The sequence below is a fragment of the Polyodon spathula genome, chromosome 15 (genome assembly GCF_017654505.1).
Source record: "Polyodon spathula isolate WHYD16114869_AA chromosome 15, ASM1765450v1, whole genome shotgun sequence".
Classification (NCBI taxonomy): Eukaryota; Metazoa; Chordata; class Actinopteri; order Acipenseriformes; family Polyodontidae; genus Polyodon; species Polyodon spathula.
The window spans coordinates 18,783,734-18,810,236 of NC_054548.1; the positions used below are offsets into that span (position 1 = coordinate 18,783,734).

Here is a 26,503-nt window from a genome sequence, read left to right on the forward strand (position 1 = left end):
GCGTGATACTGAGCCATTTACGAGAGTAAAGGCATTCTTCACAGTATTGACTGCTTTTCTATTCTGCATTCAAGGAAAAACACTCAATCAATTCAACTTCAGAAACTACTTTCTTTACCCCTGTAGGGCAATTCTTCTTTTGGTTTCAATGATAATTGGCACATTTCCAGTTTAAAAATGTGACACGTCTCTCTGACATTCCTGATTTCCCTGCCCGCTCTCATTAAAAAAACACAAGATTTATATATATATTAATATAATCTTATAATCTTTTTTTTTTTTTTTAAATAAACTCTCCAACTCCCGGCTCACTCACCTTTTAAAAAAATCTAGTGACAATTAAGCAGAACAAAAGGGTCAATGACACCCAACTCCTTGTTTTAGATATGGATTTTTAATTTAATTAGCTACAGTGGATCTGTTTTGTCTGAATTCATTCCCGAGAAGTTTATTTATGTATTTATTTATTACACTTATATAGCGCTTTTCATACAAAAGTATCACAAAGCACTGTACAGTACATTTAAAAAAAAAAAAAAAAAAAAAACATTTACACAACACAATGCCTTTGTATAAAAGGTCCCCCGGGCATGTCACACACACACACACCTGATACAAATTAAATTGCATATTTAAAAAATATTTAAAAAAAATATAATGTTAAAAAAACGAAATTTAAAAGTTACATTCAAAGCCACTAAGAATTCCAGTGATGGTATTCTGAATGAGCGGTAAGCGAGACAACAAACCTTGTGGGATACCAGAGAGAAGTGCATTACAAGTAATCAATTGTAGATAAAACAAAGGCATGCATTAGTCTCTCGGCTTCAAATACAGAAATAAGACAGTGTAACAATTATTTTATTTTTTTTTGTTCCTGGGTAGTAAGTGTTATTTCCTAATTGCTTATGCCTCAAAAATATAGAAAATGGCTATTATTCCCCACAAACTTTGCTTTTGTGACCAGGACAGTGATATTTCAAAATATCACTATTTCCAATGGGAAAACGGGCAAATGTGTGTCTTTTCGTTCACATAAAGTCAGAAAAAAACAACATATGAATCCAAATTAACATGTATTTATACTAGAGTAATACAAAAATGACTACAAAAGATTTAGAAGTGAGTAGTTTTTTGAGATTTACGATTATACTGTAAATACATAAATTTACAGTATAATCGTAAATCTCGAAAAATTACTCACTTCTAAATCTTTTGTAGTCATTTGTAGTCAAATCTTTTGTAGTCATTTTTGTAATTTTACAGTATAATGGTAAATCTCGAAAAACTACTCACTTTTAAATCTTTTGTAGTCATTTTTGTATTACTTTAGTATAAATACATGTTAATTTGGATTCATATGTTGTGTTTTTTTGACTTTATGTGAACGAAAAGACACACATTTGCCCGTTTTCCCATTGGAAATAGTGATATTTTGAAATATCACTGTCCTGGTCACAAAAGCAAAGTTTGTGGGGAATAATAGCCATTTTCTATACTTTTGAGGCATAAGCAATTAGGAAATAACACTTACTACCCAGGAACAAAAATTGTGTTACATAGAGTAATTGGTCTCAGTTTGGCTATATTTCTCAAATGGTAAAAAGATACTTTTATAACTTCCCAAATAGAAGTCTCAAATGATAAATCAGGATCAACGACGCCCCCCAAATTTTTCATTTCTACTTTAAGATTTAATGAGAGATTACTACGGTCGAGCTCATATAATCCCACATTTCTTAGTTGGTTCTGCATTGCAATGGAAGTTCACTCAGAGTGTGCAGATAATATCACCTAACGGTAGCACATACAATGAAAATAACAAAGGACCTAGCATAGAGCCCTGTGGAACACCGCAGACAACTTCAGTTGTCAAGCTACCCTATACTGTTTTGTGACACTGTATTGTATTGTTAAAAAAAACACTGCTGAAGCAGAACAAAGCAGTATTATATTGTAAGGCAGAGATATAGTGATGTATATTTGAACACTTACTGTACACCTACATTTTTACGAAAAACTCATTCCGGAAAAAATATTGCTTAAAAGCAATTTTTGTTTTCATTTTTTGCCTGAAGCACAGTTCATCAGACAATAGTGTTTGGATAAAGCCACAGTAATTGAACTTTATGATGAACTACGTGATGATCCACTGCCAGAAGCCACTCCATTCCACACCATACTTAAATGACAGCTTTGCTGAGCTTTCTTTTAATGGAATTGTTTCAAACACACCTGCTGGCTCAAATGTATGGTATATATCAGCTTTAATGTCAAGACGCATCGCTCCACTGTAAGCAGTGTTTGGTTACAACAAGAAAAAAAAAAGTATATATATATATATATATATATATATATATATATATATATATATATATATATATATATATATATATATATATAAACTGCAACTGTACCACATTAAAAAAGGGTGTGTTTACCATCTGGTACATGGATTTCAGCAGCAAACGTTCTATATAAAGTTAATGCCGAACTACAGCTGTTCTGGCAGCCTGTAACTGACATGATGACCGCCATACAAAAAATTATATGCAGCAATGCATTTGTTACATTTAATATATGTATGTATGTATTATGTATACACAGCAAGCATCATATAAAATCACTATTATAATATATTTCTATTTGAAAGAAAGGTATATAAATGATGAACATTGATGAAATGTTTCTGGTTCCTTTTTAATCACTCGATCATTCATCCTTGACCATGACACGTCTGAGTGACTATGACTGGAGCATATGCACTTAATCACCTAATTAGTGAGACAGTTGATTGGACACTGGATAGGGAGTGATTTCAGCTGTTGGATTGCAAGCTTGAATAAAGGCAATAAAGAAAATCAAAGAAAAAAAACCAATAAGTCTGTCAAGGCTGGACTAGCACAGCGTACTGTGGCTCACTGTCCTGGGTGATCAAAAGTCAGCAATTTCAAACCTGGCGAGACGGTATAACTAGACACTCTGTCAATGACAGGCCACAAACTGGGAGAACAAGAGTCACAACACTTGCCCAAGATCGACAGATCATTTTGAAGCATCTTGATGATGTCAATTGTTAAATCGGCACAATAAAAAGCCACTGCACCTGCTCTAAAACACAGTTTGTACTTTTTCGATCACATCTAGTGAATTTTATCCCAATATAAATTATACGTTTCTTTTGATGCTCAGTATATAATTATTATTTTATTACATTTTATAATACACTAGGCAGGATTATCTGTAATAAAATCTAACAGCATCACACTTCATCATCCTCTTTAAAAATATCAATCCGATTACCCCAGAAATGTCATACCTGTAGGCATGCTGGAGCTCTGCCATGAGGCTTGTTCACATCAACAGCAACTAGCTGCCAGCCTCCAGCAGCATCTTCATGGAACATCTGCAACAGAACAGAGAGATGCATGTAACAAGAAAAAGGTTGTGACTACAGTGTGTTCAGCAATCCAGTACATTGGTATAAAAAGCAGATACGATGGCCTGAATTTTTCATTTTCACATATTATGCTTGAGTTGAAAAAGTTGTTTTCCGAGGTTAACCTGCCTTTGGCGAGACGACTTGTGAACAAAGTCTAGTGAAATATATTATTAACACATAAAAAGGTGTAACAGTGGGCAACCTACAAAAAATCTGACCATGAGGAGTGCCGTTTTTATCTTGTTAGGAAGTTAATCTTCTTAATGGAGGGAGACTGGTTTAAAATACAGAGGCACGATGCAACTGCAATGCTTTATCATTTTGTATGATCTACTTAATAAATAGTTAACTCAGAAAGTATCACATATAGAAGCATATAACTTTCTGCAGACAGGAAATGACATCGCTGTTTCTGAAACTGACAACACATGCATCTTGGTATTCGGATATCAATGTCTTCCACGTACTGATGTCTCTTGACATTCTGGCATGGCCACCTTTGTTGGGGAAATACTGCTTACAGGCGGTAAACAGCCTCTCCACAAACATGCAGCACAAAATATGTCAATATAGTATACAGTACCCATAGCTCAACTTAAAACGCATTGTTCACAACGAACCAACCTTAAAGAGTAAGTAACGGGGTTCCTACATCCCCACGTGTTGCTACAACTGCAACGTACCTGTCATTTTTCTTTTCATAGTTAACATCCTGACAACTTTTTACACTTAGAACTTTAAAGTTTGTTACAAAGATCTTTTCCAAATGGCCGCTCTAGGGCACTGGGGTTTGAGATCTGTCCTCTAAATCACTGCAGGTAGAGCAAAAATAAATAAATAAATAAAACATAGCAACAAGTGCTCTGGCTTTTCTGTTCCGTACCACATCATGGATCATTATTGCAGTGTTACCTGTTTGACAACGTGGGCAATAATCCTTACATTATCAGAGCACTACAGCGGCCATTTTGAAAGGAGCTCCAAAACAGACTTTAAAGTTATTAGTATAAAAATGTATCAGGATGTTAACAATAAAAATAAATGGCAGGTACGTTATTTAAACAGTTGTAGAAACACATGGGGACGTGCACCGCTATATTTTGCAGAACCTCGATACTTACTTTAAGACCACCAACTCTTTGGTTACACATTTGTCCAGCCCTCCAGTGTTGTGATTTATTAACCCAAACCCCTTATCAGTACATCTCACAATCTAAAGATTGGGCTCTTCGGGTAATGAGGCCTAAGCTTGCCCAATGAGTCACATGACAAGGCCATCAACTATCACTATTACCCCATCATGTAAAGGGCAGTGACTTACCACACTAAGTGGAGAGTACTTCTTAAAAACATACCTTTATATTCAAAGTGAAATAATTTTGACTAATAATTTAACTAATTTCATAAACCAGCAGATTGGAAATCAGCTTATTGGTTATGAATTATATGATGCCATATTTTCCTCCACTGGAATTTAAACATACAGATGAAACCAACTCAGAGGTTAATATAAAATTGACTTTGTCTTTCTGTAGGTAGCTATCCATTTGTTTCAACATTGAAAATGCCAACATAATTCTGATTGACAACAACAAGGCAACTGGCACAAAGTAAGTTAACTGGACAGCAATGTGGCACTTCAACGAGCATCCAATCCACAATCTATAGTCACAAAAGCAGAAATACTGTGATAACACAAATAAGCCTCCAGGCACATAAATGACCATGGATTTGCCACCAGTCTGTGAAATTACTCTATTAAACTGCAGGGAGAATGTGTGATTAATCTAAATGCACCCAGTGACATTGAAAAGGTGCTATTTTACACAAGACTTTCTTAAGTCACACTGGCTGTGGGATCACAGGGTTTTCAATTTCATCGCAGAGGTAAAGTACGTGACCGGGATGGACCAATAATGCAAAGTTACTGTAACTGCCTGATAAATCCCACCCGTAAACAGTCAACAGTATGTCTCAGAAAAAAAAAATAATAATCTTGTTTTAATATGAATTTTAAAAAAACCACAAAAGGCGAACACAGCCTTCATCACGTTTAATTGTTGAAAGAATAATATGTACACAATTAAAACTACACAATGGAAACCAATACAAGTATGTTACCTATATAACTAAAGTAATGAATAGCTAAAGACATTCAAGTAAAAGTCATAAAACAAAGTATGAATTAAGAACATTTTAAAAAGCAGACTAAACACCAAAACAACGCAAGATTTCCAGAGAACAAGCTCAAATTCAAACTTAAAAATCCTGACTACTTCTATTGTCTTGTAATCACTGCATTGTTCCACAGTAATCTTCTTGAAGACTCATCAAATTCATTCTATATTAGTGCTTCGAACGTACTGCCTATAGAAGTAGAAGCTTCATTCCCTCTGGGTTACCCTAAATCCACTTTTATTTCAATGAGATCAAAGGCAGAAAAGTAAGCCCTTTTGTTTTACACCAAATAACTGACAACTTCCTGCAAAGCTTTAATTGCTTTTTAAATTTAATAGAAAAGGTCAGGTGGCTAAGTATAATCACTTTTACATTTAGGAGAAGAATATTGTTTTCAAGGTCACAACATTGCATGCTACAGAATCTTGTTAAACTCTTCTGAGGTGAATGCTCAAGGGTTCTCCACAAAGCAGAGAATGCAAGAAGAAGAAATATGAGAAGCATTGGCTGTGTCTTGTCTATTTTGCTTGTTACCCAATATGACTGTCCACACTGCATTGCCCTGTAAAAAGTGGCTAATAATTACTATCAGCGTGACTGCGTCACGAATTAAACAATGCAGTCATGTGAAACAAAGAAACAGAGATTAAATGCCTGATAGTTTAGCGGCTAGGACATGTGGTACACCTTCCCATTAGGCTGATAAATAAAACTGGTCATGCATTAAACTAAATATACATTATTTCACAGAATTAACCGATCAGTAATCCCCACTGTTCTCTTTATCTGTCTTTTTGGTAACGGGTGGTCATGAAATAGAACGTGAACCTCAATTATAAATGCAACAAGTTATCTGCATGAATATGCAAGGTTAAGGGGGTGGAACCACCTTCTCTGCAGGGAAGTGCATTTGACTTCCACAAATTGTATATGGAGTTGCACTAAATTTGAAACAACCTGCTATAAAACTGTGCTTAGGGCAGCAAGGACAACACTGATTCCACATGACAGTGGGTCTCCAAGGTGTAGGACTTATACTTGGCTTACTGAATCTCCCTACTCGACTGATTCATGTTGGTTAAATTCCTCTGGAAGGATACACATCTTATTCAATTTACTTAGGTGAGGGTGTAATTCTTCCAAAAAATCTGTCCTTCAGAATAGCCTCAAAAGGGTAATGTGAGGGACCTGTTCAGCCATAATTTCCAAACTGTGTTTTGCTATTTTCTGCCCTACTTGCCTATCAAATCCAGTAGGGTGATGACAATGGTGTCAGTCTATAAAACAATGAAAATCCTTATACATTTTATTTATTTATTTATTTGTAAGCCTGGTTTAATTGATTACAGTGTGATTTCCACAGCTGCTGCTATCACCTTTATATCCTGTCTACTTGATGTTTGCAATAATATCACTGTCTTTAGGTAGGGGCTCTTGGGATCGGTGCTTCCTAACATATGCTCCCGGAAGCTCCTTGTATTATGATTGAATGCCACACTTTTTAAAGCATAATTTTTATATTAGGGGAAAACCACCGTTTAGAAAAAAATATATTGTGAAATATATACATGGCAGTGTGCATTTCTATGTATCTCCATGACATATGCATATAACCCATCTTTCTGGGGCTGACAGCCTATTTTGAACTAATGGGGATATTACAAACTTGAGCGTTTTAATTGCTTAAAAATATCAAATAAGTGCAGCTCTGCTGCATAATACGAAACCTCCAATTAAGGGTTTAAAAAACATTTCATGCACGACCTGTCATTTCACCACATATTTTATTTATTAGAACAGGCTGGAGTGAATATGCATGCAAATCAGTTATCTGAATGTTTGACTGTTTTAAACATTGGGAATCTGCTTTCTAAGCCACTGGAGATGTATTTTGATAGATCCTCTTCTAAACCTATAATACAGCAGGTATTATGAAAAAGGCACTGTACTTTCAAGTTCAGTTTTGGCCCATTTAATAATTGGTTTTGGATGATTTAAAATAATGTGTTTTGCACATTCCATGTGCTTTCCTTTTTTTTCTAAGCCCTGTTCCTTCATCTCCTGCTAATATGTTTGACTATTACAGTTACAATGGATACAAGAGATGACTAGCTGGGATATAAATATGAAAATAAAAGTCAAAATCTTAATGTGATTATTAACAGATATCATGTTTTGAATTCAAAACACACGTTTTCTCTAACATGCACATTTGAGACCTATATAATGAATGGTGGATACATCATATGTGACTATTCAGTTAGCTACAACTACTTTAACTGGTTGAAGGACAACATTCACATTTGTTATAACTATATTCACCCAACTTGATGCAAACTCAAGCAAAAACGCTTCAGTCTACAGTATTTGTCCATTAAAAGTTGAAAGTCATCCAGAACACCATTCATTTGATTTGTGATGTTAGACTGCACTAACTGTAAAACGGTCACCGTAGCCTAATAAGTAAATTCTCTCCAGGATTCCATATATTAGAAGTATACCCAAATACCTTTTGGGTCTGTTAGTAGACAGAGGTGTAGCTGCAATAAAGATTGATGCAAACTGCAGCATAGAACAGATTACTTCTACAAAAAGACCCCTTGCTGAGTAAGTGTAAAATCTCTTACTTACTTCTTTTGGAATGTGTAGATATAAAACACAGAACTACACTGTAGATCAAAAGTTACTGCTGTTTCCTGCTATTAAGGTTAATTTTTGAAGTTCAAACTCTCTCCAATGATCTAGCTACAATCAGACCATGTGACCGAACGCAACCAGGAAGCAGCAGTTTACCTGTAGTGTAATATTTGCACGTTTTGAATAAATGTGTGAATAACCACAAGGGGGGAGTAAATAGTAAAGATAATTGAAAAGGTACAAAGCACATATATACATTTCAGCATGATTGAAGCACCTTGGTATTTCATTATTTAAATGTACAGTACAGTACCTGTGTGGTAGCGGTTGATGTTGTGTTGCTTCTAGACCCCCACATCTGTTGGAACTGCACTCTGATTTCAGCAAAAGTTTCAATTATGACTGCTATGAACACATTCTGAAACAAACAAAGAAAAAGGAATGGGGAGAGAACAAAAAATACACCAGAATTGAGTCTAGGAAGGGAAGAAAGATGGCTAAACATAATCAGCTGTATTCATGACAAGTCTTTCCAGAACAAGCTGCATCGTACCTTAACAAGCCAGGCGAGGAAGAAGATTAGAGTGATGAAATAGAAGTAGGAACGCCAGCGGGGGAAGCTGTCAATCGCCCTGTACATGAGGAACACCCAGCCTTCTTGGGAAGCAGCTTCATATACTGTGAATATGCTTGTTCCTTTAAAAAAAAAAAAAAAAAAAAAAAAAAACAATAGCCATTGCACAAACAAACAAACAAATTAAGCTTGCAGATATCCAGGATATAAAAAAAAGTAAATATAGGGAATATATCTTGAGGTTATCCAAGTGAACTGAATGGTAACTCGCTGGGGATATACCGGTGGGGATAATAAACGTTAAGAAATTATTTTGCAAAGTGAAGCATACGACAAGAAATAGGATTCTAAGAATGGAAGGACTTTTTCTTTCCTGTTATATGTGATGTGTAATAGCCACATTTTGAAAGAGGACTTTCACAAATCTTGAAATGGCTCAAAACAACTATAAAACGAACATTTTTCTTTACTAGTAATGTGCAATAGTTTATTTTGTTTTCATCAGATTTATCCATTTTGTCAACCTGATCAGGTGCAACTACAATCAAATCTCCTAGCTCTGAAAACAGACAGACCGCCTTGCCATACACAGTCTGCTGACACAGCTATAAAACCATCCCCCAAACTATCAGAAAAGGTATCTCAGGTATACTGTCAAAAATATGATTAACCCAGTAACTGCTAAGGATTCAAAAACACTGCCATGTTTAAACTATCCAGCAACATCTGGTGTTAAGCTTCACTCTACATCATTTTCAACATTAGTGTCAGGAAAGTAAGGTACCACTATATGCTAAGGGGCATTACACCAAAACTACAGCTTTTATGACACTACATACACCAGCACACTGTACTGTACAACATTTAACAAGGTGCAGTTTTAAACAATCTAATGGTTCATTGGGAAACATTTATCCACTAAGAACATCAAATTCAAAAGGAGTTCTACAAAAGTAATGGAATTCAACAACTTCACAAAGAATTAACTTTATGCACACACCAAACAGATAGGAATGAAATAAAAAAGTATGTTTTGTAGTTTTCTATCAAAAACCAAAGCTCTGGGAATTTGTATACATCAATGATCCAGTTGAAACAGCAGAGGACCAAGTAGACGGACATCACAAGCAACTCTACTAACAAACCGATTCCAGTCAGACTTTCCATCAGACTGCTCATAGCCAAACAGTCAGGTGAAAACATCTACAATGAACGCCACGTCACAGGACACAGAATTTTTTTTATGCAGAAATGCGTCTCAAAAGAGTGATTTTACAAAGTATAATCAAAAAACAGAACAAGGTTCAATCATTGTAGCTGCCAACCACTATGTTCTCAGCAAGAGTCCTACACACAGCTGTAAATGATTGTGTCAGATTGAATCATTGATATAAGTCTGAATCACATATTCCTGCTGAGGAGTCTCAATTAATACTATAGTTTGCAAACCGTTGTACTTGTATACAGCACAATAACACACAGCATCAGACAAATATCCATCAGAATGCAGTTTTAATATTATTAATAGAAAAAAAAAAAACACAACAGAAATGGTTAAACTTAATAATAATTATAAGAATTAGAAATGGGTGTTTTCGTGGACAAGAATACAGCATTCCGGGGGCATAATGTAAAGGCATCTCAAAGGGAATGGTTTACAAGCAAAAATGGTTATGAGAAGAAGAAAAAAAAAACTGTCAAACTAAAAACCAAGCTGTGTACCAAATGTGTACACAATAACTCAAAATGGACTTCAATAAGGAAGCCAAATTCGGTCAGCTGTCAATGTCAAGTCCACAAACACATTTAGCATGAAGTGCTCACATTTGCAAATGGGTACTGCTGAATTTTACCTGAAAAGAATCAATAAAAGTGAAAATACTGTATGGTTTACATTATATTCACAGTTGAAACAGTGGTAAATGCAGCAGTTTCCTGAAACACATGATTCTTGTGGGAATGCTTAAATTTCTTCTAATTCAAATTAGAGCCCCCCTAGATAAATCCTGTATAAATCAGAAGGATCCAAAACGACAACAATGGAGGTCCTTCTCTCCAGAGTTAAGCAACGCACCCACACAAATGAGATTGTATATATACGTGAATACAGACTTGGCCTGTTGCCCTCAAGAAGAAAACATTTTTTTTCCTTTACTCAGCAAGCTGTTGTGCAGGACAAATAACTTTATTAAGCAAGTGTTTGCTAATTCAAAAGGGCTTTGAAGACTAGAATTTTCATATTTAATTTTATAATTATGATATTTTAATAAAGAATAACATGCACAGCACTAACCACATATTTTTTGTTCTTTTTAAATTTGCAGACATAGTGCATGCCACTTAAAATAAAAATACCAGAGTGCACGGCTATTACAATACCCAAAGGGAAGTACAGATATGTGAAACACATGCAGAATTGCTTTCTGAAAACATTTGCCAAGGCTAATACTGAAGTCCCAGGGGTATCAGTGAATGCTTTCAGCAGCAGCAATGTTTTGTGAGACTTCCAGCACAAAACATGTGGACCAATCTATTCACATTAGTCTCACCTGAGTGATTGGTTTAATATCGGAGCCAATTAACTCTGTACAATCAAAGTCATGAATTCTGGTTGTTAGGGGCAACTCGTGACTGAATGTCAAGTCTTCAACTTTGGGGACATACTTTAAATAAACTCTACATGTGCTGATCTGAGTGGAAAAGGGAAATGAGTAAGGTTGTATCAGCAATTGTTCAAAAGAAGCCAATGAAAACAACACATTACAATTAAAGTACCTTTTCTTCAAAAATAAAAAGGAACCTGTTTAATTCTAATGGAGCTTTTAATTGCAGCAGAGTGTCACCTGCTATAATGGCAGTTTGTGTAATTTTCTACATAAAAAACATGCCACCCTGTGGGTGAACATTGTAAAAATAAGAATTCTCTAGAATACAGCACATACTGTAAGTGATGTAAAATGGCATCATCTAAGTGTGTGCTGCATTCTTTAAACCAATTTGTCTTCAAAGCTTTTCATGCATGAGTATAATTGAAAGGGCCTGGACAAGTAATTGAACTTCATTATATCAACACTTTTGAAAAACAGATGGAGTTTTGTTTCACAGCAAACATTTTTTGTTTTATTATTATTTTATACAGGTCGGTATGTCTATCTATCTATCTATCTATCTCTCTATCTATCCATACCATTCAAAACCACAAAACTTTTTTTCCAATTGAAATTATCCCAAAAATGTGGATGTTCAAAATTTGTATCCTATTAAAAGTGTTGCTAAAGAGGGTTGCACAAATTAAGAGGATTACAAACCTATTTCATTGAATCCACTGTAACCCAGCTCTTGTCTGCTAAGCCCAAGATCCTCGAGATCCACACACTTAAATCCCATTGGACACTGGTAGCCTTCTCCATCTGGTGAGCAATGGGTATCTGGAATGGCTAAATTATTCCAGGTCACATTCCTGAAAATCAGTATGAAAAAGTTATAAGACTGCTGACAAGTCAACAAGTAAAATACAACCAAAACACAGCATCATTCCGAGAGCCCTGTAATTAAAGAACAAATATCCCAGTCAGTCATTATGAATTGGTAGGAAATGGATACAATGTGGTGCTCTACTGCCTTTCTTTTTAAAATCTTTTGTGTTTTTTGGACAAGTTATTTATTCAGGGATACCAAACATTATATAAGCAAGTGATCCGAGTGGGGTAAACTGAAGAACACATGTCCAACCCACACAAGGAACTCAAGCCACCATGGGGCTAACACTTTCACCAGGATGCCATATACACTGCTCTTGTTTTAAAATGTGAACATGATAAAATGTGTCCTCATATTATTGGTCTTTAGAGCATCATTTTTAAAAAAAGGTTTTCATGTTCTGGAGGTTCACTGTACATTTCACTAAATGCAAGTAAAGACTAGAAATAAAAATATGCCAAAAAGCATGCCTTCAAAAAACCTCAACAACAATCCCAGCCTCTGGCCACAGGTGTGATAATAAACACTGTTTATTAGCTTTAATTAAAATGAATGGATTAGAATCTGCAAGCCAGACACTCTTTCCAATTGTTTATTAGTTGGTTCAAAGGACTGCACATAATTTATGGCGGTATCACAAAGGCCTATGGAAGGCACTCTGCTGAATCAAAATACTGTTAATTATTTTTTGATTAATAATCTGTCCTTTTTCATTTCTATCTAAAAGCTCATCTAGCCTAACAAAATAGAGCTGATAAATGAAACGGATAATGTAAAAAATAAAAGCCTGGCTGGTTCTTCAGAATTTAAAAAAAAAAAAAAAAAAAAAAAAAAAAAAAAAAAAATGATGAGTGTAAGGATAGAAAAGCCCCTTTACTAAGGAAGGCCACTGGATGTAGCAGATCACCTTGCAGAGTCATATAGATGGTCCTCATAATCCCATAAGAAGTGCAAGGTTATAGTAAAAGGTATTCTGAAAGTTCTGAGGGTAGGAGTTTAAAATAAAATACAATTTTGTTGTAGGCTGGTGCAAAATCAAGAGTTATAATGTTCACAATGTACAGTGTGATAGCCAGTCATGTAGGATCAATGAAATAGTTAAATAAAATGTATAATAAATGTTTAACATACTAGATAATGTACTTTATAGAACACTGATTCTATTCATGTAACTGATTTGATGTAGATGCATTATATTGCTAGAAGTCCAATCAGCCTTGGTGTTGAATACACATACGTTGGGGTAAGTTGAAAAATCAAAAGTCGGTTTTACAACTTTTATCGCTTTGCTCCACAGAAATAAGTTTACAGAGGAACCTTGGGCTCTCCAGTCACTCTCTGCGCTATCTGGATGCTCGTTTTCATAATTTATTTAAACCGAGTTTCTGTTCTTTCTTATTACTATGACAATGGTCCGTCTTTTCTTTTTTGTGTTGCAGAACAGTCAAACACATACAAGCAATTATTTTCATGACTCATAATTAGCACGAAAGGGTCCTGATATTGCTTGTTATCTTGTCTACATTTATTAATTTATTAAGAATTCTAACTGGTTTATAGTTTTACTCTATTTTTTTCCTCCTTCCTTCACATAACCTACTCTGCTTTCATCTATTCATTAGAAAAGTGTACCCCAAAGTAACTACACTGAATTCTGAATGCTCTCTAGTCTCCAGAGTATGTTTTGTGCACGAGCATTAGGTGGACACAGTGTAAAATGATGATGTAACGCTTAGGACTGTGAAGGTAAAAAAGTGAATGTGTGCATGTACAGGTTAAAAATATTCATATAAAGGGCTCCTGAGTGGCACATCCAGTAAAGGCGCTCTACATGAGTGCAGGATGTGCCCTATAGCCTGGATGTCACCGGTTCGAGTCTGCGCTATTCCACAGCCAACTGTGGATGGGAGTTCCCAGGAGGCGGCGCTCAATTGGTTGAGCGTCAGCAGGGGGAGAGGGTTTAGGTCAGCCAGGGTGTCCTCAGCTCACCACGCACCAGCAACCTCTGTAGTCTGGCCAGGCACCTGCAGGCTTCCATGTTAGCTGCCCAGGAGCTGCGTTGTCCTGACACTGCACCTCCTGGGTGGCTGCATGGTGATTCTACAGTGTGTAAGGAAGCAGTCCACTGATGGCACACACTTCAAAGGACAGTGTGTGTTCATCTTCACCACTTCCAAGTCAGCGCAGGGGTGGTAGTGGTGAGCTGAGCCTAAATAATAATTGGGCATTTCAAATTGGGAGTAAATAACAAAAAAATAATTGGCAATGACTAAATTTATAAAAAAATTAAATTGTTTTATAAAAAAAATAAAAATGTTTTTTGGATCATATCCAAATGCAATCTGAAATGTCTATAGGAGGCTAGTGGTGTACGACAGACGTTTGGTGAAGACTGGTGCAAACTGAAGGCAGGATCGGCTGGAGGGCGTGCCCGGAGAGGTTGTGTGCAGCTCAAAGGGTGCCTACACCACAGCTTGACGTTTTAAAATCAAGGCGAGCATCCTCTCTGCAGGATAACTACTACGGAACCCTTCAACTGCAAGCCTGTGAAGGCTCTGTCCAGCCAGGCCTACCGTAAAGACCCGGAGTAACTGGGAGGCCGGGATATTGGGAGCAACAGCAGTAGGTTAGTTTATCCTAACCAGTAAAGAGAGTAACGTAGTGTAGTAGGGTCCTGCAGCGGGACATCTCTTTTACTGAGACTAGTGCTCGCATTGTGTGGCAAACTTTTATTATTAGCTTTGTTTTGTTGTTTTTTTTATTGCATCTGACACTAGGGCTAAAATTGCTGGTACTCTAGTGACAGCAACTATGTTGTTAATAAATCTGCGTGCCTGTGCGGCGTGTCAACACCCATAGCTCTGTGTCTGACTCATTACCATTCAGTGATGACCCACGCATGTAACACTTCCCCCTGTTCCAGCCCCATATTCTGATACACACAATAACTTGTGCAAGAGCCAGACAACCTCCATATCCCAAACAACTGAGGAAGGGCCACCTCCACTTGAATATGAATCTCTCTGTATATGAATTCACAGCAGGGAGATAATAAGCACAATTAGCCATCCCTACATTTTTAGAAGTTCAGAAGGAATATCTTGTGCTGTGCAAGTTCAATTCTACATCTCAGTCACACATCTTTTTATATAGTAAATGTAGAAACTGCTTTCAAGTGAAACCAGTTACACAGGGGGGTGAAACACTGAGCAGTGATCAGCAATATTTTACTTATAATTACATAATAATTCCCTGCGATGCACTTTGTATCAGCAGCAAACTGGGTATGTCCTTGCAGTTTTTTCAAACAGATGGAGATAACCTCTAACCCCATAAGGAAAAACAGCAAAACAGCCTCAGGTGTATCCTGAGGGAGATTTCCAGGGTCACCCACTGACTAGACTGATCTGCTAGGAAGACATATTTCTCCTTCACCTAGTACTCTTTCTGGCATACTCTTCTCCTCCAATCAATAGTTCCAAATTCAAAAAAGTACATAGTCTCACACCTGTAAAGGTCAATATTTTTAGGTGGCAATACTCATGTGTTTTGTTTTTTTTTAGTGCCATTGTTGGCCAGCAAGTGCCTTTACACTTAACTGGTGTTTTCTGCTGATTACAGTCTCGTTTCACCAATCCAGTGTGAAATATATAGGCAATTTGAATATATAGTGCCTTTACATAAAATCGATGTGATGCAAGAGGAAATATAGTGAATAACGGCATATCAAGTTGAATTTATGTGATCTAATTCAAAGCAATTTAAGAGAGGAACCTGAACTACATAAAACGCTAATCAACAAATAGTTAGAGGGTAGGATAAGACTGGAAAGGGGACCAGTGGGTTAGACACATTATTAAAAAAAAAACAAAAACAAACAGTACAGTAACCACAGATATGCTTGCTTTTTTTTTTTTTTTTTTTTTTTTTTATGTAATCAAATAACTTTTCAATGTTCTAGGCTTAAACCGAGTACTTATATCCTGTTTTATTAAGCACAGTAAAACACAATGTAAATAGGAGGAAAAATGACAAATCAAAACATTTAAGACAAAAATATTTTTATTTTATGAAATTCAACTGCGCTGTGGCATCACTAGGATTATTATTTTTATTTATTCATTTAAGGGGGGTGGGGGATATTCTAGGTTAGTAACCCAACAATCTAGCTCCATCCTCTAATTTTTATGTGACATAATTTAAATCTGACACAAACGGTCTGATATAAGGAATTTTCAGATGGCCGTAACACAGAAGTATCAGTGTATATTGTATATCATTGGTGATAAAAAAAGGACTGTCCCTTATTGCTGTCCAGCAGAGAGTAAGTTTTCTGCTAACTGTAATAAGAATACCACATTAAATGAATGGACCTCTACCGAGGCAAGTTCAAGTTAGTCATGGAATGACCGCCCGCGGAGAACACAGGAAATCACGCAATCGTGCTTTAATTCTTGGGGTCTTCTTGGGATTCATCACAAAACATCAAATCCGTAACCATACTGCACAGTACAGTATCTGGATATCGATGGGCAGTCACTTTCAATAATACTACTGGACATTTTATATATCTGCCACCTCTTCCAAATACACTCTTGGGACAGCACTTCCACCCAAAAGGGGGGATTCAACAATCCACTGTAATCTGGGAGATAAAAATGGATCTCCACTTAGAAAACATTGGCTACAATTTGTCAAAAATAAAGTGACATATTCTGAAGTATAAGTGACAGTAGGAAAGTGTCAATGTCTATAATTCTCTCCCTGGCTGTAGAGCAGAGTTTATTTATAGTGTAAAAACACGCATTCCCAGACAGATTGAGGCCATTCAGTTTTCAGATTGTGGATTGACTATTAAAAACCCTCCCCACCCCACCTGATCATATTTAACTGGCATCTGGAGAACACAAGACTGCTAAAAGGTATTGCCGCTGACTCCCTCCAATGTCATTTCCACCGGGGTCTGCAGCCTGTATTATAAATTCATTAAGAATAATTTACACACACACTTCATGAGAAAATGATTGACCTTGCCCCCAGTTGGTGTAAATATATTAAAGGCAACATATGTTTTGCACCTTCAGGATTGCAATATAATTGGGGGGGGGGGAAGCGACGACATTACTTAAAACATTGAATAACAAATTGTACTGAATCACTAGATATTTACATAAATTAGAAAGCAAACAGACAGTTTGATAATGTTAATTACACTCAATGATGTGCCTGCTATTGCTAACTAGCAAGTTTCATTCAGCAGTCCATGAACAAGTCAAGCAACTTTTGAAGCACACTGCTTATCTGTCATGGTGTTCTTTAAGCTTATGATGCTGTGTTAACAAATTTTGGAATAAATCCTCCCTGGGGGAAAAAAAAACACTGGTGTCCTTGGTCCTCTTGTCCACAAGTTACAGCAAGTCAACTGTACATGTATGCCAATTGATCCAAGAGTGGCAGGTCTAAAAATCACCCATCATTGAAATATTGAATTAGGAACAAACCTGTGGTTTCAAAAGGATCTCACACACTGTTACAGATGTTGGCTTTCTCAAAGTCCCATTCTTTTAAAGATTTAACAGTCAGTATTTAGATCAACTGAACAGACTGTATTGACTTATATTGACACATTAAAGACTTCACTTACCCTGGCTGTGTATCGTTGGTCACACAATGGTAAGTAAACGTTCCAAACATCTGAACGCCCAAAATTCCATAAAGGAGGAGGAAGAAAAGCAGGAAAATGGTCACACTCCAGATCTGCTCGCCTGATCGCCTACGAATGAATAAAAAGCTCTTTCAAAGTGTAACCATCACCTGATCATTTGATATTTTACTCAATATATGAAGATTTCAAGTTGCTCTGTGAAAAATCTTACTTTAAGATGTTAGTAATTCTTGAGCGTGGGAGTTCAAATCTGAAGTAAATTCGAAAAGCACGGATCATTATAAGAGCTCTGGGTATTCGCAGCATTCCCCACGGTGACATCTGGTCCACAAGATCAGCAATTTCAAACACCTAGGACAATAAATATTAAAGTTGAACAGATGTCTGACAGTCATTAAAAAAAAAATCCAGACGGGACAATTTTTATTGTATTCTCGTTACCATCAAGATCAAAGAGACCCAGATACAAAACACCATGAATCCATCAAATACACACCACCGGTCCTTCAAGTAGGAGGTTTCCCCCTAAAAATAGAAATAAAGAAATTATAAGTAAAACAATTAACAAAGTTACCATGGAGAACACAAGGTTTGTTATAACTGCCTCCCATTCCTCTCCACATCTGTTAACATAACAATCTGTGGAGGCGGGGGGTGGGGAGTGCAACTGTCTGTTTATGATGGCTATTCATGGTTCAACAATTATTTATATTATCACAGTTCTACTCGAAAGCTACTAGTTTTAGCTGTTTAATGTTAATTCACAGAAGATGGAATATTTAGTAAGCAGCAGGACTGCAATAACACAATCTCAATCTCTCAAAATGAAATCAAGGTAATTAGGAAAACTGATATTAATCTTCCTTTACAAATCACTTGGAATGCAAAAAATGAATGATGAAGGCATTTATCGAAAAGGCAAAGCTAAATGCCAAATTCACCGGAAATGTGTGCAAATCAAATTATCACTGCAACGACCCAACAGTTCAATGGGTTATTCTTAATTTTTCCGATGTAGCAAGAAATACACATTCATATTATTTAGGCATTGACAAATCTGATTGCCTATGTTGTTTAGACTAGAAATTTAGAGGACATGAAATTAACTGCAAACATGCATACCACTTGAAAAAAGAAAATATATAATCTTTATTTGATTTCTTTATGAGCTAGTGTTATGCAGTTAAAAAAAAAGGCAAATAAAAGTAGCTTCCACAGAAATATATATTGTTTAGCCTATAAATCTACTTATTATTATAGACTGCTAGGAATCTTTCAGCCAATCAGAGCGCACATTTCACCTTCTGTATTCCAAGACACATCACAGAGAAATCTTATCCATGACATCAACTGTGCCACTTTGAGTTTTCACTGTGCTATATTCTCCATATCAGCATGGTTGATGTCACCTGCTTTAACCTGCCTATTATGTTCAGATTTTAGACACATCTGTTATGTTTTGGGTCATATTGACCCAATGCAATCTTAAACTAATTTAAATAGCCTTAGATTGATTAAATGTTTTTATTTGCAAAGGTGTTACTCTTTTATGCTCTTTTAGTCCAGGAGCTGTGATAAAACTACTTTGACTGCCAACCTGGGAGTTCCTAATTTTGGAATGTCTTTACCAGTGAGATGCTGTTGCAATACTGCCTAAAATTAGGCTCTACCTTGTAGATTTATATTGTTTGTTTTTTTGTTTATAACTACCTCCAGACAGGTGCAGCTATTTCCAGAAATAATAATACACATATAATAATAATAAAATAATAAATTAAAGAAGTTTGTTTTATTCCTGCATACAAATCTACATAGATAAATGCCATGGGTCACAGTGACCCAAAACATCTTATTTGTACACATGACCTGTTCTAAAAAAAAAAAACATCTCAAAAGATTCTGTTTTCTGTGTATAAGTTCATAAAAAAAATCATAAAATATTATACAGAAAACGAAAAGAAAAATAGCATTTAAGCTAATTGGAAATAGACCCGAAACCTAATAGGAGGGTTTTAAAATAAATAAATAAATAATTTCATACCTGAGACACTTTTTTGAATTCAACTGCAAAGTCCATTAAAAATGGTGGCATCACAATCAGCTGTGTACCTCAGCCACTTAGCGGTATCCTCTTAAAATCAACATTGTCCTTCTTTTCAATGAAATTGACAATTTACTAAATAAAGGTTGGTAATGATTAGATCCCAATCCAGCTTGATTTTTACTTGTAATAAAGCAGTACATAGCAGATGTACAGGCCTATGTATGACTTACATGTGTTACATTGGCACTCAGACTTTGGCTTTAAGCCTTGCTCCATTCACATCACTCGTGCCGATATTACCCAAGTAGAAAGAAGTTTGCCGTCCTATAACCCTATAATATTGCACCAATAGAAAGGTAGGCTTAATAAAGCAAAACAGCCCTGCTGTAAGGATCACAACAAATGTTTACATGTCTGCCAAGTTGGCGCTTCTATGAAAGCTTACAGCACTTACAGCACCAGAAAAGAAGCAAAGCATCCCCTGCCAAAAAATGGCACTAAAAATCTTTGGGAAAGTCAAACTTCAAGTAATTATTCACTGCACTAAAAGAAAAAGGACCAGTGAGGAGGCTGGAGTGTAATCTGTGCATAACAACACATTTTAGTTTAATTTTATTTTCTTCAGTTAGGGTCTTCATTCAAAAAATGGGGACCCTTATACTCTGATCCCGTAAGTAAATGTGGGAACAACAGAACCCAGAACCACTCGGAGGGAATCACTCATGATTGCAAACATCATAATAATAAAAGAATTACATCTGAATCCACTTATTCTTTAGTTATGAGGTACAGCAGCAGGAAGTAAAGTAACTGAAAATGGTCGACACAAGAAATAAGAGTTCAGCAACCATGTTTTATTTTTTTTCTGATTTCATTGTTCCTGCAACCAGGTTGCTAACAAAAATGTAAATTTACGAATTCTTTCCTCAGATATAAGGACGTTAGAGTAAGTAGCGGGGTTCTGAAAAATACAGTGTTACACATCCCAATGTGTTGCTACAACTGTTTGTATAGCTTACCTGTAATTCTTCTTTTCATTGTGAGTTTATGATTTCTCTACTTCTGTCCCCATAATTTTGACAGGTGTCACAGAAATATGAGTACATGCTACCTATTCATTTCCATTTTTTGAATTTCTTGTTTTCTGTTACAGTATCATCTTTATTTTTTTTTAATTTTCTCTCTCAGAAACTGCTCCTTGTCTGGACTGACCTTATTTTTGTAAGAACTTTAAGTTATCCTGGATAAGGGTGTCCGTTATAACAAAATACATACATACATTAACAACAATTAAGAATATTAATAATCCATTCCATTTTTTTTTATCGCATATATATATATATATATATATATATATATATATATATATATATATATATATATATATATAACTTGCTTGACAAACCTGGGGGGCAATTAATTCAACTAAAATAAAACTGGCTGATCATTTATCACGTATATGCTTTAGTTGATAATCCAGGAGTTATGAATATTCCCAGAGTTTTTTTCAGTGAAATTCATCACCTACATTTATGAGGTGCAGGTAGGAATGTAATACATGCTGCACACAATTTTTTTTTGAGTGTAGTAGCAGATCAATTTACTTCACCAAAAATAAGGTACTTAAAAAATGCTGTTTTACCATAATGGATTGCATTTGTATGTTTACTTTGGATTCCCTTTGCTTCCTCATAATTTATTATATGGCATGTTTTAACTTCTACCATTTCCAACATGATCTAAGCCCGTATCTTCACTTCCTAGCAGTCATGCAAACTGCCATGGGTTCTTTACCAGCAAGTTTCCTTTTTTTTTTTTTTTTTTTTTTTTATATATATAAATGTCAGTCCTTTTGATGTTTCAACAACCTGACTTTTATACTACTCTCTGGCATTTATGAAGAGGCGGACAGTCTCATCTTTCCTGCTTCAGTTCATCTGGATTTGATTTATTTTTAACCATTCACTAACTTCCATGTGCACACGCTTTACCCATAATAATGTACTTCTAACTGCTCTATTTCCAGATCTCAGTTTGTACATGCATCACTTTCCATTGCAAGTTATTCACATTATCTTCTGCAAGTTGTGTGGTTTTACCATTTCTCATCTGCATCCGTTTTCACTTGGTAGTTCTCTGTGTTTAGTCACTGGAACTTTCCCTTCTCTCGTGTCAATGCATGCTGCCTAGGACAATCACTTCTCATCTCCTGTGGGAGTTTATCTGTATTTTAAAATGTAATTTGTTATCACTGACTTGGTAAGATCAATTTATAAGACACAATTATCAAATACATAGTTTGAGATTTCCATTTATGTTACTCAAGAGTGTAGAAAAATACTGTCCAAATCAGACTAACAGTAAAAGTAAAGACTATTCTGTTGGGTAAATAAATACAGATAAGCAAAGGGAGTCTGGAGTCAGGCTCCATCTGTTTGTTTCCCACAGTATCTAGTAAACCACAATGTTGTAATTCTCCTATTCTCTATGCTTGGTTTGAGTTTCTCTACTGTATCTTACTGTACATCATTGGATTCAATAAACTCAGGGGGCAAAGTATGAAACAGCCTCCCCAAACGAAAGACTCACACACCACCTATGATACTGTGTTTTGAAACTGGTAAATGGCTTAGCCGTCCAGTTTTACAGTTAAGGATTTTTTTAATAATAAAAATAGGTTTAACACTTGGAGTTAGGTTTTTGTTTTGGTTATTTTATTTAATGTTGTGTTTAAGAAAAGTGTGCAACGCACTGAAAACTCAAATCCTGTGTTGGCTCATGTTTTTAAAAAGGGGCAGAGTGAGTGCAACTGTGTTACAATATATATGCAGCAGGATTTCACTTTTGTGTAATGGAACATTCAAATGAAAGACAATAACTGATAACAATGTAATTAAATTTTTTTTAAAAGTAATGGTGAATACATTTATACTACAGGCAACATTTTTTTATATGCTCCTCACTTTTTTTCAATGGATCCCTGCCTGTTTTTTCTCCGGAGCACACAATCAGTCATGTATTTATTCCTAGGATATGCACTTTTAAATTATATTTGTTCTGACAAACAGGAGCAAACAGCAAAATGAATGAAAATAGGTTGAAAGCAAAAATAGACAAATGAAAGATACCGGTTAAGAAAAACGTCAACATGAATTTTACTTTTGAAAAAGATCGACCGCGTTAATTCTCTGCAAGTACCTGTCTGTGGTTTAATCATTGTTTTAACAACCTGCATGTTAAGGTAGCCACTAGTACGGTGTCCATTTTATGACATCCTCAGACCTCACCCCTCCTTGCGTCAGTTGTCAGACATCAGACTTCACTTCACCCCTCCTTGATTGAGTAAATCCTCAACCCTCCTTGAGTTAATCGTCAACCCTCCTCGGTTCAGTCGTCAGGCATCAGGCATCAGTCCTTCAGGATTTTTTTTTTTTTTGGGGGGGGGGGTGGGGTGGGGGGTTGGACAAAGTCAGTATAAATATTGGGTCAAACCAAGAGTTCTCGTTTTCTCATCTACAGTCACATGCCGGCTGCTGATTGGTGCATGCATTTTTGCCTTCATTTAGCATTTAATATGTATACAGTAAGCGTTTTAAAAAATACTTTAACATTTACTATGTGCAATTTCATTATTTGAATTCATTTGGACTTAAATTGTAAGGCAAATCTTCTCAGCATACAGCATCAGACGACTTTTTTTTTTTTTTAACAGCTTTCAATGTATTTTTTTATTAAATTTAATTTTGTTATGTGAAGCGCTTTGTTTACATGAAAAGCATTATATAAAAATAAAACAACTTGATTGATAACCCTGTCATTAATTATTTTTTGATTTAATAAAGTGTGTGTGTTTGTGTAGGGGCTTTCTTTTTTATGAAAAAAAAAAAAAAAAAAAACAGAAGACAATCTAAATTATACATCTATTGTATTATTGAACAGTTCCCAGGCTTTTGCCCCAGCACATAAAATCAAAGTCCCCAAAACAATTTCTCCTTACTTTGATAGGATGAAGTGTCCCTTATTATTATTATTATTATTATTATTATTATTATTATTAAAGCAGTTTTGTCAAAACAGGACCCCTTATTTAGAACTTTCACCTTTAAAAAGTTAATTATTGTTGTAATTAATTTAATTTAAAAAATACATTGAAACTGTTAAAAAAAAAAAAAAGTTATGTCTGACACTGTATGCCGAGATTTACCTTACAATTTAAATCCAAATGAATTCAAATAATGAAATTGCACATAATAACTTTTAAAGTATTTTTAAAAAGCTTACAGTACACATATTAAATGCTAAATAAAGGTAAAAACGCATGCACCAATCAGCAGCTACACTAACAAATGTGTCAACAAATGGAAGCACCGAAAGGTGTTTTGCTCGTTTGATTGGGTGATTCAGACGACTGCCCTACCCCTCACTCTCCCCCCCCCACTGATGCCTGATTCGAGGAGGGTTGGGGATTGACTTGAGGTCTGATGTCTGACGATTGACTCGAGGAGTGGTGAGGATTGACTCGAGGAGGGGTGACGACTGAGGATGTCCTAAACTAGACACCATACACTAGGCTATTTTAAAGTAACATGTACGAGACCATACAAGGGATTAAAACCCAAAATAATTTTTTTCCCATGCAGTTCTTAGATTAGCAAAAGTCCACCTTGTTTATCCCTGTTAATACAGTCATTAGTTTTATGGATCAACAAAAGTTTTTTTTTTTTGCTTTCCAACTTGACAATATGTGCATTTAGAACTGTACCTTATGTTGACAATCCACTGAATTCCTTTATATAAGCAGTACAGTTTATGGCTTGTATTTGTATTATTGTTATCGGGTTCTTCTCAAGATGTCCGGATCTTTTGATGTCAGATGTAATTCCTCCATAACTTCAAAAACAGCATAATACAAGACAAACGGTTTGACAAGGCAGCAGCCATAGAACCTCCTGCAGGACATGACAGTTAGGTGTGTACTACTTCCAAAACCAAGCCCAATATATTAATTCCTGTGGCAACACTGAAATAAGAGTTTTTTACATGGACTAGAGGGGAACTGCTAGCCCATCTTTTACTCTCACAATCCTATATCAACCTCTGGTTTTAATGTTAAAACTGAAGTATTGTGTATAATATTACTATTCATCATGTAGTTTATTTTTTAGAATCTCTGTTTAAACAGCAGTGAACACGTCTAACACACACACACGGCATTGGATATAACTTCCACTTTGTTTCAGACAACATGACTTATTTGTCTGTAGAAAAAGATTCATCTTAATAATGCTACTCGGCCTGACTGTGTGACAATGATTTACGGTGCTGTGTCTGTGTACGTTTTCACTATCTTTAAATTTGCCAATTTAGCTGTTCAGATTTCTCTTTTACTGGTTATTAGGAGCCACTCGTGAAGCAGTTGCCCATTTCCTGCTGTCAAACTCAAACATGTGTTTGATGCACTTTTTTTTTTTTTTTTTTTTTTTTTTTAAGTAAAAGTGTATATTTGCATTTGGAACTAGAGGAATATTTTTTGTTGTTTTTACAGATTTGTAAAATATTTAAGATAAACTTTAGGAGGATTCCATTGAAGGTGCCAGACATATTTAACTATTTCACTATGCTATTAATACCTTAAATGTTTATCCTCTAAGCTAAATAGAACGCCAAATACTAAACTTTTTACAGTCTTTCACCCTCACTTTCAAGGCAGAGGGTAACTGGAGGCAGGGGGAACATGGAAGGCATGGGCACAAAGTATTATGAAGCATCATATACACTGCCAGTCTGAACAGATTTAAAATGTCCATTATAATCTATGTGACTCATCATAAATTCAGAATCTGCTTGAATGAATTAAAAATGTCTATGTAATCAACAGGTTATCGCATCATATCCAAATTAAATCTGAAAGGTCTATAAAACGCTCTGAGACAATGTAAAGTTCAGGGAAGATTTATGAAAATCCAAGGTTAGCATGTCACAGTGTGAAAGACAGAGGCGATGTACATAAGTGTCCACGTTTTTAATATGTGCTTAAATAAAAGTGTTGCGCATTTTCAACCTTATTGCAAAGGCTGCATCTAATAATAATGTGAGTTGTCAAACTGAAATATGTGCACATTTAAAATGCTTTTAATTTAGGTGCACACAAAGGTAAAATAGAACCATAAACTGTAAAGAAACTCACCATAGCCAGTCTGTAATGTATATTATGAATTAATATACACATTTGCTATAATACATTGTTGTATGCTTCATTGCACACATTTGACTGATTTAACCCCATGTGCTTTGGCACAGCATTAAAAACTAGCTACTGTCTCTCAATGGGGCTTCCTGCATGCCAAAATAAGTGAATAAATAACTGTATAGTTAAGTAAACAATTTATTGGTCCATACATTATGTTTAGCTAGCTGTGAGATATTGTTAATACTAACAGTTTTGCTTAATGTTATGACCGTAAATTTAATAATGATGTTTTG

At 35.6% G+C, this 26,503-nt stretch overlaps 1 protein-coding gene across 4 annotated transcripts in view; it reads right to left on the reverse strand.

Annotated features, from left to right (window-relative positions):
* Positions 1-26,503, reverse strand: part of nalcn (sodium leak channel, non-selective) — a 126,836-nt gene that overhangs the window by 87,231 nt on the left and 13,102 nt on the right. For all 4 annotated transcript variants that reach the window (XM_041272287.1, XM_041272286.1, XM_041272284.1 and 1 more), the window contains 7 exons: positions 18,418-18,501; positions 18,188-18,327; positions 17,956-18,084; positions 12,140-12,291; positions 8,811-8,953; positions 8,571-8,675; positions 3,320-3,406 (listed from right to left, as the gene is read on the reverse strand). In XM_041272287.1, coding sequence (XP_041128221.1) covers positions 3,320-3,406; positions 8,571-8,675; positions 8,811-8,953; positions 12,140-12,291; positions 17,956-18,084; positions 18,188-18,327; positions 18,418-18,501 — 840 coding nt within the window. The remainder of the gene's footprint in view (positions 1-3,319; positions 3,407-8,570; positions 8,676-8,810; positions 8,954-12,139; positions 12,292-17,955; positions 18,085-18,187; positions 18,328-18,417; positions 18,502-26,503) is intronic.